The sequence below is a fragment of the Notothenia coriiceps genome, unplaced genomic scaffold (assembly GCF_000735185.1).
Source record: "Notothenia coriiceps isolate Sejong01 unplaced genomic scaffold, NC01 NC01_scaffold00023272, whole genome shotgun sequence".
NCBI classification, from domain to species: domain Eukaryota; kingdom Metazoa; phylum Chordata; class Actinopteri; order Perciformes; family Nototheniidae; genus Notothenia; species Notothenia coriiceps.
Genome location: NW_011355973.1, coordinates 74,653 through 87,835, shown reverse-complemented (window position 1 = coordinate 87,835; position 13,183 = coordinate 74,653). Strand labels below are relative to the sequence as shown.

The window sequence follows — 13,183 nt, the reverse complement described above, 5'->3', positions numbered from 1 at the left end:
GTACGGATTGCTCCCCCATCCCTCGTCCTCCTGCCTAAACCCAAAATACTACCCACTTCCCGCTAGGAATGTCACGAGAACCGATACTTTGTTTCCAAGTCGATGCCAAAGTTTTAAAAACACAAGGGTATTGTTTTTCTACAATACCATAAGTACTGTAAGGGCTCAAGCGTAATGGCATCCTGATGTCCAAGAAACATTAGAAACAGTGTTTGTGACACAGTAAATTACTAAAGATACCTCCAGGGGACATACCCTACTTTTCATAATTCTACTTTGTGAATAACAAACCATGTTGAAATTTGCAAGAACAAAGCTAGTTAATATTAACTGTTAGCAGTCAGTGAACCAAGGATTTTGTTGCAATAGAGTGCACAGAAGTTATACTCAGTAAAATGCTATTGGGCAAAGGTAAATTAGGTTATCATGATGTGTTCAAATGTAGTCTTGTACATGTAATTTTTTGTAGTGAGAAACTTGAATCCATCCAGTTGGTTGACGGATATGTTTTCACAGTAAATTAATATAGACATCATAGACTAGGGAATTATGAACTTTCTATCAAAAAGCTGTAAGAAGGCGGTAATACAAAAGTGTATGATAAAGTACATGAAATATACTGTTTTGATTTGCACTGTGCTATTGAGAATAGTGGAATTTCACTGGCATTTGTATCAACTATTACATTTCTGGTATTGTGACATCCCTACTCCCCACCCCTGCCACCCTGTCCTGCAACCCCAACCCACTCCTGCCCCGGCCTCCTCGGTGTTGATGCCCCCTCCGGTCACAGGCCCCTGGGATGTCTGTGTGTGTTAGTGAGGTGACACTGCTTTATGGTGAGTTGGTGTGACAGAGCAGGGGCAGGCCGACGTGCATGTGACAGTGACTTCAGCTGTCCTCCCCCAGTCCTCCTTCCAGAGTGTTCTCCCTCTCCACGGACCCTCACTGTGTCGACTCTCTGCTAAGCTCAACTGGAGGGGTTGTTGGAACTCAGCACATCAAAACATGAGTCATATCGCACTTCCACACAAGAGGACACCATTTCTACCACGTGTGCCATTCATACTGAAGAATATAAATGATATTGGAGGAACTTCCTGCCAGCCAGGTAACGTAGTTTCCTCCAGAAAAGATCTGCAAGTGCTGTTTGGTCTCCCCATGCCACCAGTTCCTCCCCAGGATAGGTCACACCCGGAGCCCGTGGTCGCTGATTGATTGAGTTTGAAAGAGTGCTAGAATGCCCCCCCCCCCCCAAAGCACACAAAGATGTGAAGAGAGTGAGATAGAGAGGGGAAGAGAATGAGGCGGAGGAGCAATAAATCATGGTGTGATTTTCTCTTTGTGCACGCCACTCCTGTGATTAATGACACAGCGCTTTAGGGCCTGTCAGCACATCTAATTGGAGAACATCCGTCATCATTAACATGGCACGCTGAGGTCCTAGCCAGTGACACACCCCTGACCCCCACTTCACCAACCTCACAACCACCAAAAGACGGTGGCAGAGGTCAGTTAGAGGTCAGTCCTCATCCCTGCAACACCAACAGTCACCCACCAGTTATTCTATCTATATTCTTCCCACGATGACCCCTCTCAATGAAGGCTTTAATACCGGAGTGAAAATGTACTATATGTAATAATGTAGTGCTGTACTATCAGGGAGATATGATCAGAATTCAGTTTTAAAAAGGTAAGTGATTGGCGGGCTCTCTTATTCCAGCCTTATCTCCTCTGTTCCCTATCCTGTACTCTATACCCTCATCTCTCCTCTTGTCACTGTAACCTTGATATTAAAATGCAATGTGATGATTTGTTTTTAAGACTGCTCTTGTGCCAAAGCTTGACTGAGAAGCCTTCTAATTTTGTTCTCTTTTTCCACTACCTGAATGCCTCCTCTGGGTTTCTCTGTGTTCATGGACTGTCCTGTTGTCTGCAAGCTGAACAATATTATGACTTTCAAGTCTTATTGGCCATCACTTAAAACACAGACAAAAGATCAGAACGAAAGATTCAGATTGAAAATGCAAACATTCTTAGGTCTGCATGATACAATTTTCACTGCAATACATTTATCCAAACATTAGAAACATATCCTAAATCATTTCCTATAGCAGTAATTCACTTTGAAAACAGCATCACATTTATAAGGAGTCAGATTATTCTTCTTTAAATATGTTTCTGTTTTTCAGTTATGGCGTGCTACATGTTCAACATGTTAAAGCAGCTATTTAACAACTGAAATGTTATTTTTCTGAAGGATTCCTTGTTTATTTTAAGGGCTGTTTTCCCTTTATCACACTGGCTCTTGCAGTCAGATAAACACACACCCACACTCGCACACATAAGGCGCTTTCACACCAAGTACTTTTGCCGTACTTAGTTCCCAGTACTTAGTTCATCAGAACTCTTTAGTTCTGATGAACTAAAGAGCAGATCGTGTTCACACCAGAATAAGTCCCTGAGGGAGGATTAGGCAAACTAAGCCACTGACGTCACTTCTTCTTCTTCTGCTTTGGGTTTACTGGCAGGCCGCAAACAACTTCACTGCGTATACTGCCACCCGAAGTCCCCGGCCGGAAGTCCCCGGACTTGGGGACTGGCTTCAGTAGAAGCTGCTGGGACTCCCAGCAGCTTCTACTGAAGCCTTCCGAGTAAATCGCCAGAATGCCGACACCTCCTCATCTCCACCGCTCCCATGTTTTCTTTTGCGTTGCTATGAGTTAGTCTCTCTGCGTTTCTGTGCTGGGCTAATGCTAATAATGCTAATGCCAGCAAATACGATGGCGGCTTCACAAAACTTTACGGAGTTTTACGGGGGGTGGTTTGCAATTCGCCCAGCCAATCAGAAATGGGAACCTTTTTCTCCCAGGAAAGTACCTGCTCTCTAGCAGGGACTACAAAGGGGGTGAAAAGGTTATCATGAAGTAAGTTCTAGTTCCTGATTTCTTTTGGTGTGAAGTGAACTAGGGGTGCAACAACTAATCGACTTAATCGATTAAAATCGATTACCAAATTAGTTGGCAACTAATTCAGTCGTCGATTCGTTGGTGACGTCATCACATGTGTTCTACACCCTGTTAAACTCCAAAGTTATCGCTCTTTTTTATGGGTACAGGAGACATTTAAAACATATGTCATATGTATTATTGCTACATAAACATTATATCGCAGTCTTAGTGTCGCCAACTCCGTTTCTAATATGCAATATGACTACAAAATGCGTCTATAATGTATTTTCGATCTTCCCAATTCAGACGAGAGATCTCTCCCCCGCCTGCTTGCGNATTAACTTCGTATAGCTATACTATTATAACGTAAGTTATACGACTCTAGCAGGGACTAAAAAGGGGGTGAAAAGGTTCTCATGAACTAAGTTCTATTTCCGGATTTTTTGGTGTGAATGCAAAATTTAGCATGTAAAATTTCAGAACTATATTGGGAGAAGTACTCCGGTATGAAAGCGCCTATTGAGGGTCTTACGTGACGTTTGAGGTTAGCCCTGTTTGGCTGAATGAAAGGATCTTCAAAATGTCATCTCTGGCCTCTTCTGCCTTTAATTAAACCTTTAGAAGGGGGGGATACAATTAACAAATTGGGTAATGAATCGAGCAAAACAGGTGGTGGATGGTTGAAGAAAATGAACCAATCAGTCTTTCCTGCGTGGATTTATTCAGCTCCTAATTAGACGCTGCCTTGGTTAATTATGATTGGGCTCTTTTGAAGAAAGAAAAAAACCTCTCCCTGCCTGACATTGACAGAATTAGTGTCAGACTGAATTATAAACAAACACCTCAACCCCACAGTCATTGCTGTTTAAAAGCCAACATGTTATATCATTACAATTATTCTTAGAGTTGTCTGATTGCTATCATAGAGCTAAAAGTAGATTTAACCTGGTGACAGTTATCATTTTTTCTCTTTTCTCTTGCTTAGAAAGCCAGTTTAGTTCTGCCTCGGGTCTTCCCTCTTTTTTCAAACGTGTACAAAACATCTGTATTGGATGGGAACAGGATAAAATAAAATTACCTCTTATTTAGGACAATAAAGGACATTAAAGGGACATATTGAAGCCATATGACAGGTCCCAAATGTTTGGACTTAAAACCACATGCAAACAGTCTCTTCTCCACAGGGCATTAGAGTAATACTAACTTAATAAATCATGTCTAACCTGCATTATAAACATCAAAGACCGTTTCCAAAAGCTATATCAGCTAATTCTTTCCTCACAACCTCTCACTCATCCAGATGAGCAGTCTGGTGATAAACAGGAATTATGTGGGACAATATAACAAATACAACTACATAGAACATTTAGAAAAGGGCTACAGCTGTTGTAATTTTCGAAACTGCTTTTACTAAAAATGTAACTTTGACGAAACCAAACCATGTGTAATGTTCAATCAACTGATTATTGGTATTTAAGTATTTAATTATCTGGTGTGTTCACAATTATCTGTCCGAACTTATTTCCATGTATTCATATCTCTCATGAGCTGTTCTGTCAAAACACTGTATTGTTCCTTATGTTGACTTTCAATGGGACTTCAGCACAACTATCCCCCTGCTCGTCCCAACAACAGCTTGTAATTACATTTTAATAGTCAATTAAAGTTGGCCCATCAATCAATTCTCCCCTCGACATGGTGTTTTGATTTCATATCTCCAAAAAACAAACAGTTTTTATCATGTCAGATCTAATTAACCCAGGCTGCTTTATTAAAATGAAAGGTGCATATTGCAGTTGCACATTTATAATAATAACATTTATTGCACTGATTTGAATACATAAAGATGTCGGTATGTATGTCTAAGGCTGCATCTGACTTTTATATAGTGTTATAAGTATGCACACTTAAATGTATACAAAGAATAATCAAATAAACTGAGTCAGAAAGTGGGGTTATTTCTTAATGCCTTTTATTTTGTGTCACATCCCACAATTGCTACATCCTGTGGGAACAGACACAGACTTGACTCCATTGATAACTTATCAAGATAAAAAGCTTAAATGTCTGTTTTTGCTGGATTCCTTTGCTATCTGACTGTTTCCGTTTGTGATATGTGTGTCAGGCTTTCTGATCATGAGCTACACACAGAAGCTGTAAAAGTGCTAAAATATTGAAATATGCAGCATTAGCACTGTTGTTGTTCAAACCATCACAGAGAAGAGAGTCTGTTTTTAATATATGCTATGATTCAAATGGGTGGGAGACTAAACCGTCAGTAAGTGGTGTTGGCTGCGAGTTATTGTTGGGGTTAATTTGTATGGCACCTCATGTGTCTGAGATAGAAATCTGGGTTACTAATGAGTCTCTCTGTTTGGTGACTGCTCTGATACCTGCTGCTGTTCTCTGATGAGAGGCAGAGTATAGACCCACATAAATCTGCAAGCAGACAAAAGGCAGTATAATTGCTATTTGTATTCTTAACGTTATCCAAGGAATGTTTGACTCTGTGTGAGTCAGAAAGAGAGACAATATCCTCTATGTACCAAAGCCACAGATGGGTGCTGTTAAGCCCCGATATGGGAGGTGACAGAATGGGTTACTATATTTGTATGTATACCCTCGTTTATATTTGTATGCTCACTTAGATTTGTATGTGTGTGTGTGAATGTGTGTGTGTGTTTCAGCAGACGGAGGACGGGGAAGAGGAGAACCCCCTGGAGACCTCGACGTCCATGGAGCTGGAGTTTGTGGATGATCCCAATTTCAAATACCAGGTCAACTACTCTTCAAGTGCGGTCCAGATTCCTACAGACATATACAAAGGCTGTGAGTAAACAACAATACTTTTTGTGTTAAAGTTCTGGTGGAAAGGTGATTGTGGCACTGAATTGTAACACATTGATTGCATGAACTACTACAGTTACATACATAGCTGTAGTTGAAGTGTGTAAACCTTCAACTCCACCTCTCCTTCTCCTGTGTTGGTAAGGTTGATTCATTGAGAGATATATTAAATTAGATATAAATGATAATAATAAATCAAGACAGGGACTTGGAGATGATTTACTTTATTTCATTATATATAAAAAAAATTCGAATGAGATATTTTTTTCTTATTTCACGCTTTACTGTATGTATAGATATTTTTTCCATTTATCAGACAATAAATTGCCTATATTGCCACATTTCGTGACATGGTACTAAAACGTACAGAGGGATGGGGGCAAAGTCTATAGGGACTTGGCTTGGGAACCGGAAGGTCACCAGTTCAAGTCCCCGAAAGACCAAGTGCTACCGAGGTGTCCCTGAGCAAGGCACCGTTCCCTACACTGCTCCCTGTGCGCCGTACATAATGGCAGCCCACTGCTCCTAACACTAGGATGGGTCAAATGGGACTATTAAGGATATTTCAAATAAAAAAAGACGAGGTATAGATAATGTTTATATCTGTATGAGACATGTCTCTGCCTGGTTCATACACAAACTGGGCTGTGGATGGATGACAGTTTTGACTTGAACTTTCCTCTCTCTCTGTATTTTAGTTCAACCTCACCCTCCCTTTATATCAGCCAGCACTTAAGCACAATACCATGATTTCAGATGACAGTCCCTCACACCAGATCTGTACTGTATTTTTTTCCTGCGTGGGCAGGGTCCACGAGCAGGGCACCGCGCTGCCCTGCGGACATAACACACTCCTTAGTCTGCAGCCGCAAAGTGGACAAAAGAGAACAAATGTACCTTTGGGGACTCTGATTTGGCTTGGCATGTTCCCTCTGTTATCAACCTCTAACCCTTTGGACAGTGGCTGCCTGTCTCTTTAAAGACTCAAAAAGCAGAGCATGTGTGGAAAGACAGCCATTTTCACAGAGGCATTTTTTCTTTCTGTTATTATCTAGCTCTTCACCCTCTTTGTTGAACAGGCAGTGTATGGCACCTGTCTGTGACAATGCCCTCCAGCTGTGTCTCCAGACAAATCTTGTCAGAATTAGACACTCTTGGTTCAGGAGAAGATGTCAGAGGCCACTGGTAACTCACAATAGAGCAATCAGGCCTGCACATTGTTCCCGGAGCCATTTTGTGCCAGCCCTGGTTCCCCTGTCTGAAGATATGAGTCAGAGAATAAAGGCCTGTTGATTGAGCCCAGTGGAGACTCGAAGAGTAGAGTGGTACAGTGCATGAAATTAGCTTTTGCACTTCTCTTCTGTGGACAATGTTTACTATTGATGTTGTTTAGTTAGCTCCCATTGCGCGCGGTCTGCTTTGCTGAGATTGCCAACTGCAGATTTTGTGCCAACTCCATTATGTACATGTGTGTGCCGTTTTAGTCGTTGCCGATAAATAAACAAAAAACATGTTGCTGTTCAATTGGACAGTAACTAGTAAAGACTCTTAGCGACCAAATCACAATATCTCTTTGCTACAGGACAAAGAAAGGTCATTCAATAAAAGCTCCATATACTGTGAATAAAGTTGTTTGTGGCTCCAGAGGGAGCTGTGCAAAGTCTGGTAAATACATCATACTTTGGTTAAGAACTACAAGTTTGAAAATGTAAATAATATAGTCAACTCACCAGACCCTTAGCTTCTCATCTCAGCTTGAAACTAGCAGGTTGAGCCTAAATCATCCCCTCTAGCATAACCCACGTGAATCTCGGAAAAAATATCTCTGGTTCTTCTACATATACTTCTATCCTTGTTATGGATAGAATTTTTAACCATCCCATCATTACTTTGCCTACCTTATAGAAGGGCAAACCTGTTGGTGGAGTCCTCTTTTATCCAATTTAGCTTATAGACACATACATCACGTTGTTCATGTCACAGTGATTATTATCTGTATGATGTTTTATCCCTCTGGTGTCAGCCTGGAGGGGGCCTTGGAGAGGATGTCTGAGGAAACTAATGTTAGCGGATGGTTTTCCTCTGGGTGTGGAGAGGTCTGGATCTCCAGTATATCTGTGGGTTTGGGATTAGCAGGAGAGAAGCATTGTGAGTGGGAAGCTTCAGCACTCAATCCTCAGGGGGAGGCCAGAGGAAAGGCAGAGAAAAGGAAAGTGTGGGAACAATGGAGCACAGTTCAAAGTACAGCATAATGTTCAACAGTTGTTATGAAATTCTCAAGTGTGGTTTATTAGCACTGACTTGTTGTTCTTGTTAGCTGACTTTGATTCGTACACATGTTTGATGCACTGAATAAATTAAATGTTTTCCAGAAAATGGCAACGCGAATCGTCACAGAAAGATGGGTGTCCTTGGGGATGGACTAAGAGGGAATACAGATAGAAAAAGGGCTATGAGGACAGACACTTTAATAATAGAAACCATTTAGATTCAAAAAAAAAAAGAAAATGCTTTTTTTGTGGCTAAAAAAAAAGCATTTTCCTTCTTTTTTTTTTATTGTGATCCTTTCTGCAGCTAAATGAGGCGGTGGATGCGTCCTGGTTTGATTTGTCTGCTAGGCCCCATGTCCGTTTATTGAGATTGAGAGTGTTCCCTGAGCGCAGTAATGAACCATTTTATGATTCATTATCCCACCGCTGATTCCTGCTGCCAAGTCTGCAAACTTTCTAATTAGCTTAGGTCAAACATTCATACAGTTTTCCTCTAATTATCATTGCTTATTACAGGATGGACATTGCAACATAGCCACAGAGGAATAAATGGATGTGGTTTTATTTTCCCATCAGATTTTGCAGAAATGGTGAGGAAGACTCAGGGATTTGCTGAATAATTGCCAAGGACTGGCTCTGGGAATATAGTGTTTGTAATAATCAGCATTGAGGGAATATACAAGATACTCTTGGCGACTATTTTGTAGTTTCAGTCGAATCTCGCTGGTAATTGGACCTCGTTCATGTGGCAGATAGAGGATACTAATCCAGATTGAGTCATTCCACAGTTGCATGTCCATTATAACTTGTTGAAAATATGGAAGTAAACCAGCATTAATTTAAAAGGTAGCAATTATGTGTGTACTGTACACTCGGTGTGTGAATACGCTACTTTTTCTGTGAGAATAAGCGGCCACTGTTCCCAGCAGGGAAGAAAGAAAAGCACCAGTGAATGTGGGAAGCCCTTTCATTGAATTTGAAGTTTAAATCCGCTGCATGCACCGCCTTTTCTGACGGCCTAACGTCATGTTGTCAGTTTGCTATTGTAGCCATGCACAGTGAGGAACTTGCTTATCAGAAATGAATGGCGAGGCCTGGCTAACTGTGCGTGCAGATGAAAGAGCAGAGCTTAAATGTTTTTCATGGAGCGATTACACACACACACACACACACACACACACACACACACACACTAACCATGATTACCACCATTCCCTGTGCCTGACTGTTTGATTGCTCTTTTCTTACATTTCAGACCATATCCATGGTATATGTTGTAAGCTATGTACGACCAAACTTTACATATTGACAACATGTTTTAAAGTATACCTTAATTATTGGAATTGATTTGCTACCATGAATGTAGTTATTGTTTTCCTTCACTTTTTCTTGTTTGTCAATTCATTGATTCTCCAAGACTTCCCATACTTTTAACCTCCTTTATAAATAAATCAGTAGCTGCTATACTGTAGCAGCTACAGAAAAAAACTGTTAGCAGAATACTGACATATTATAAGCTTTCAAATTGATAAAGCATTTTTAGCAAGTACTTACTTATCCATCCAACAGATACTCAAAACATTAGCAGTAGTTGGGAGTTGTGTTTTGTTGTTTTAATAGACGTTAGTTCAATATGCAGTCAGTATTCAGTAGTGTTTGCTCTCAATTCACTTCTAAGGAAAATATCTTTCTTCATATCTTGCTTAACGCTGCACTGTGCATTTCAGTTAAAAGCTTAGTTTGTCTTTCTTCCATTCACAGACTAAAATCACAGAAAAAAGTCAGCAGTAATAATTGAGCGATAATCTTAAACCTTCAATTATTTATGAGACTTTAATTCAGAATCACAGCCTAGACCAGCAGCGCGCTTCTTCACCCTGGCCCTTTGTATGTTAGCCTCCTTTCTGATTCTGCACTCTCTGGCCTGTGGTTGGATCCCCTGCGAGAAGCTCCTAGCAAAAAGTCATCCAATGTACCTTTGTATAGAGCAGATTGCATGGGGCGTATGTAATGTGCAGTGGAAAATTGAGTGCAAGAGATACAGCAGTGTCAACGCAGTGTCTTTTGGAGATTTGAAAAGAAGAGAAAGATTTGCATCTAGAGGGACTCATGGGAGTGAAACTATATCTGATGTCTCTCATCTTGTTTAACATGGATCTGGAGAGAAGGCAGCTCACCTGGTTCTGCAGGGACAAAGGAGACTTTTGGTAGAAAGCCCAAGGTCTGTTCACAAAAGGAAGGGAGAATGCAAACAATCCTTTACTCCTCAGTAAAATGCTATGCTATGGTTCCAACTAACGTATGTTTGCATTTTATTTTGTGCTGTTGGCAAAGATTTTTAAATAAGATGCTACATATGTCATCTTTAAGTCATAAGCAGCAAATCTTGAGATTTGCCTAAGCTAAATGTAAAATGTCATCTCTGTGAGTGTGTGTGTGTTTGTGCATGCACAGTACACCCAGCCCGTATTCTTTGCACACGCCCCAGGTTCCTTCCAGTGGAGGGAGCTTCCCTGTCAACCAACTCACGCCATGCTGGAGATCAACTCAGCCCGTCTCAACATCAAACCAGATTTAAATGTGTGGAAAAAAAGCAAAAGTGATTTGTAGGGGGTGGGGGGGAAGAGTGCAAAAGAAAAAGGAAATGATAAAGAGAGAGAGGGGATAAGGGAAATGGGATTTAAAGTTAAACCAAAAGAGAAGAAAGACAGCGTAAACACTGCGGGCTGTATTTCTGACGTTCTTGACTTTACAGACTCCATCTTCTTCTCTCTGCCCCTCACCCATCCTCCCCTATAGTGTGTGCCCAGTGAAGGGGCACTATCATTTACCAGCACACTAATTAGAACAGTCAGCACAGCACAACTCCACTTCACTCACCACCAGGCTCACAAATTACATTTCATGTGTTTGTTATTTACTGCTCTTCTTTAATTAGAAAGAATATTTGGAGAAGTTCTCTGGAGGTGTGGTGAAATATCTTCCTTCTCTCTTATTCTGTATATTGAATAATCCTCCTCAGAGACATTTCCATCACAGCCTGAGATTACAATTTAGCAAAAACCAACGTCCTCACTGACAAATGCACTCACACTAAATGCTATTCCTGAGTGAGACTGCTTGAAATCCTTCTCATGAATTGTAATTATAATTAGTTGGTGCTGCTGTTCCAGTTGCAAAGAAATTATTGGAGACCCTTCTTTTAATTTTTTTTAAAGCACAGAACAATTAGGTTACACAATATCTTCTGGATGTTATTTTCTAAACCCATGGCTACAAAAAGACACATTTTTCTCAGCGAAGGCTTAGACTTTGTTTTAGCTCATCTTTGTGGATGTGTGAGCTGCTGCCAGTTCCTGTTGCTGCTGTTTTCTTCTTCAGGATGAAAGGTTTAATGTTCGGGCTCTTTAACACTCAGCCAGGCCACAAAGCAGCCCCGAAAGAAGAGGAGAAAAAAAAGACAGACCGAGAGGAAACAAGGGAGAGGGGAGCTGGAGAAGGAATTGGGTTGACAACACAAAGAGACACAGAAGGAACAGATGTAGAGGTGCTGGTCTGAAGAGACTTCAAACAATGGTGTGGGTTTGTCGCCCAGATTAAAACGAAACATTTTCTCACTTGCATTTAATGTTATTTGAAAACCGCTCACATTGAAATGCTTAAATTATCCATCGCTCCGGGAGAATGCTGGTTGAAATACATTTTCAAACGCTTAAACGTTGCAAATAAATACTATTCATTTCTTAGTTTAGGGCTAAAAGCAAAGTCTTTTCAAAATTAAAACAAGATTATCAAGCAAGCTGCATTTTTAAGGATGAACCGACTATTTAAGTGAAATGACCAAAGGTTTATGGATATAATCTGAACCTCTCTTATTACATTTTACTACCAAAGACCATTTTGTGAAGCTCTAGATTGTTAGTAAACTATGAACGATGTTGACTGCTCTATCAATTACCTGAACGTACAGCATTTGAAAAACATCCTTCTTTTCAACACATGGCTTTGGGAAGGATATTCACCCTTTTAGATAAACAACAAGCTGTATTTATCTCAGTGTTTAGCTTTCTGTCTGTTTGAGTAATTTCACCTATATGTCAAAGCAAGTAGAATCGAACAGCATTTCTACCACTTAGTCACTCTGCTAAAGAGGAGAATATGTAAATGCTTCATGGCGATGACAGTGATAACGGTTATGTCCCTTTCACCAGACTTAGCTAATAGCTTCAGCTCCATTACCATTATGGATGTCTTAAGAGGGACCACTTGTGTTGCGCTCTGATTTATCACGGGACACTGCACCTCTTGTTCTGCTCTGTGTGTACAGTAAATGCAGACACCTATTTATTTAATGTTAGATTAATACAGGGCATAAGGCGAATATCTGTTTGGATGGCTCTTTATCTCGAGTATATCAGTGTGAATAATGTGTGGGTTGGTGGGTAGGGTCATAGGCTGGGGTGGTGGTGGTGGGGGATTGAAAAATGATCTCACGCAGAGATGTTCCATAACTCCCCTTCATAATTGTTTCCCTACTTGGTGTGCAGTCTTGCTCCATAAAGGGGTAAAGCCAAGGGTGCTCTAAATGTCAGGGGAGCGGCGCGCTGATGAATTACCTTTTAAAGATATCAGAGAGAGGCGCGCTTCAGGTGAAAGATGAGCCCAACACAGCGCTCGGAGGCCCTGTCTGCCTGTGTGGGCATATTTCCCCCCCAGGGGAAATTTGTCTTTTTATCAACTGTCCGAAAGAAGTCACAGCATATCCTAAATGAATAAATCAAAGAGAATTAGTTTGCTCTGTTTTCTTATCTCAGATGTCCTCGTTTTTCCTGTGGAGATCACCTGCAGATGCGTTTGTATGCGTGTGTGTTTGCAGAATTGATAGCAGGGGTGGCTCACATCTGAATCTGACTGGTTTAGTTTAAGCTGGCAACAAACACACACACACACGCTTTTGCCCGTCCTATTTATAACCCTTGTTTGAAAAACCAAGACTGACAAACACTTGGGTTTAAATAATGACACACACTTCCACCATTTGGAGATCCATCGTGAACACACACCTTCAGGATTGTGTGTGTGTGTGTGTGTGTGTGTGTGTGTGTGTGGTGTGTG

General features: G+C 40.9%; 1 protein-coding gene across 1 annotated transcript in view; it reads left to right on the top strand.

Annotated features, from left to right (window-relative positions):
• The window catches only part of LOC104954355 (voltage-dependent calcium channel subunit alpha-2/delta-2-like), a 47,925-nt gene that overhangs the window by 16,200 nt on the left and 18,542 nt on the right, over window positions 1-13,183 (top strand). Inside the window, exon 3 of the mRNA XM_010781447.1 lies at window positions 5,639-5,780. Coding sequence (XP_010779749.1) covers window positions 5,687-5,780 — 94 coding nt within the window. The 5' untranslated portion in view covers window positions 5,639-5,686. The remainder of the gene's footprint in view (window positions 1-5,638; window positions 5,781-13,183) is intronic.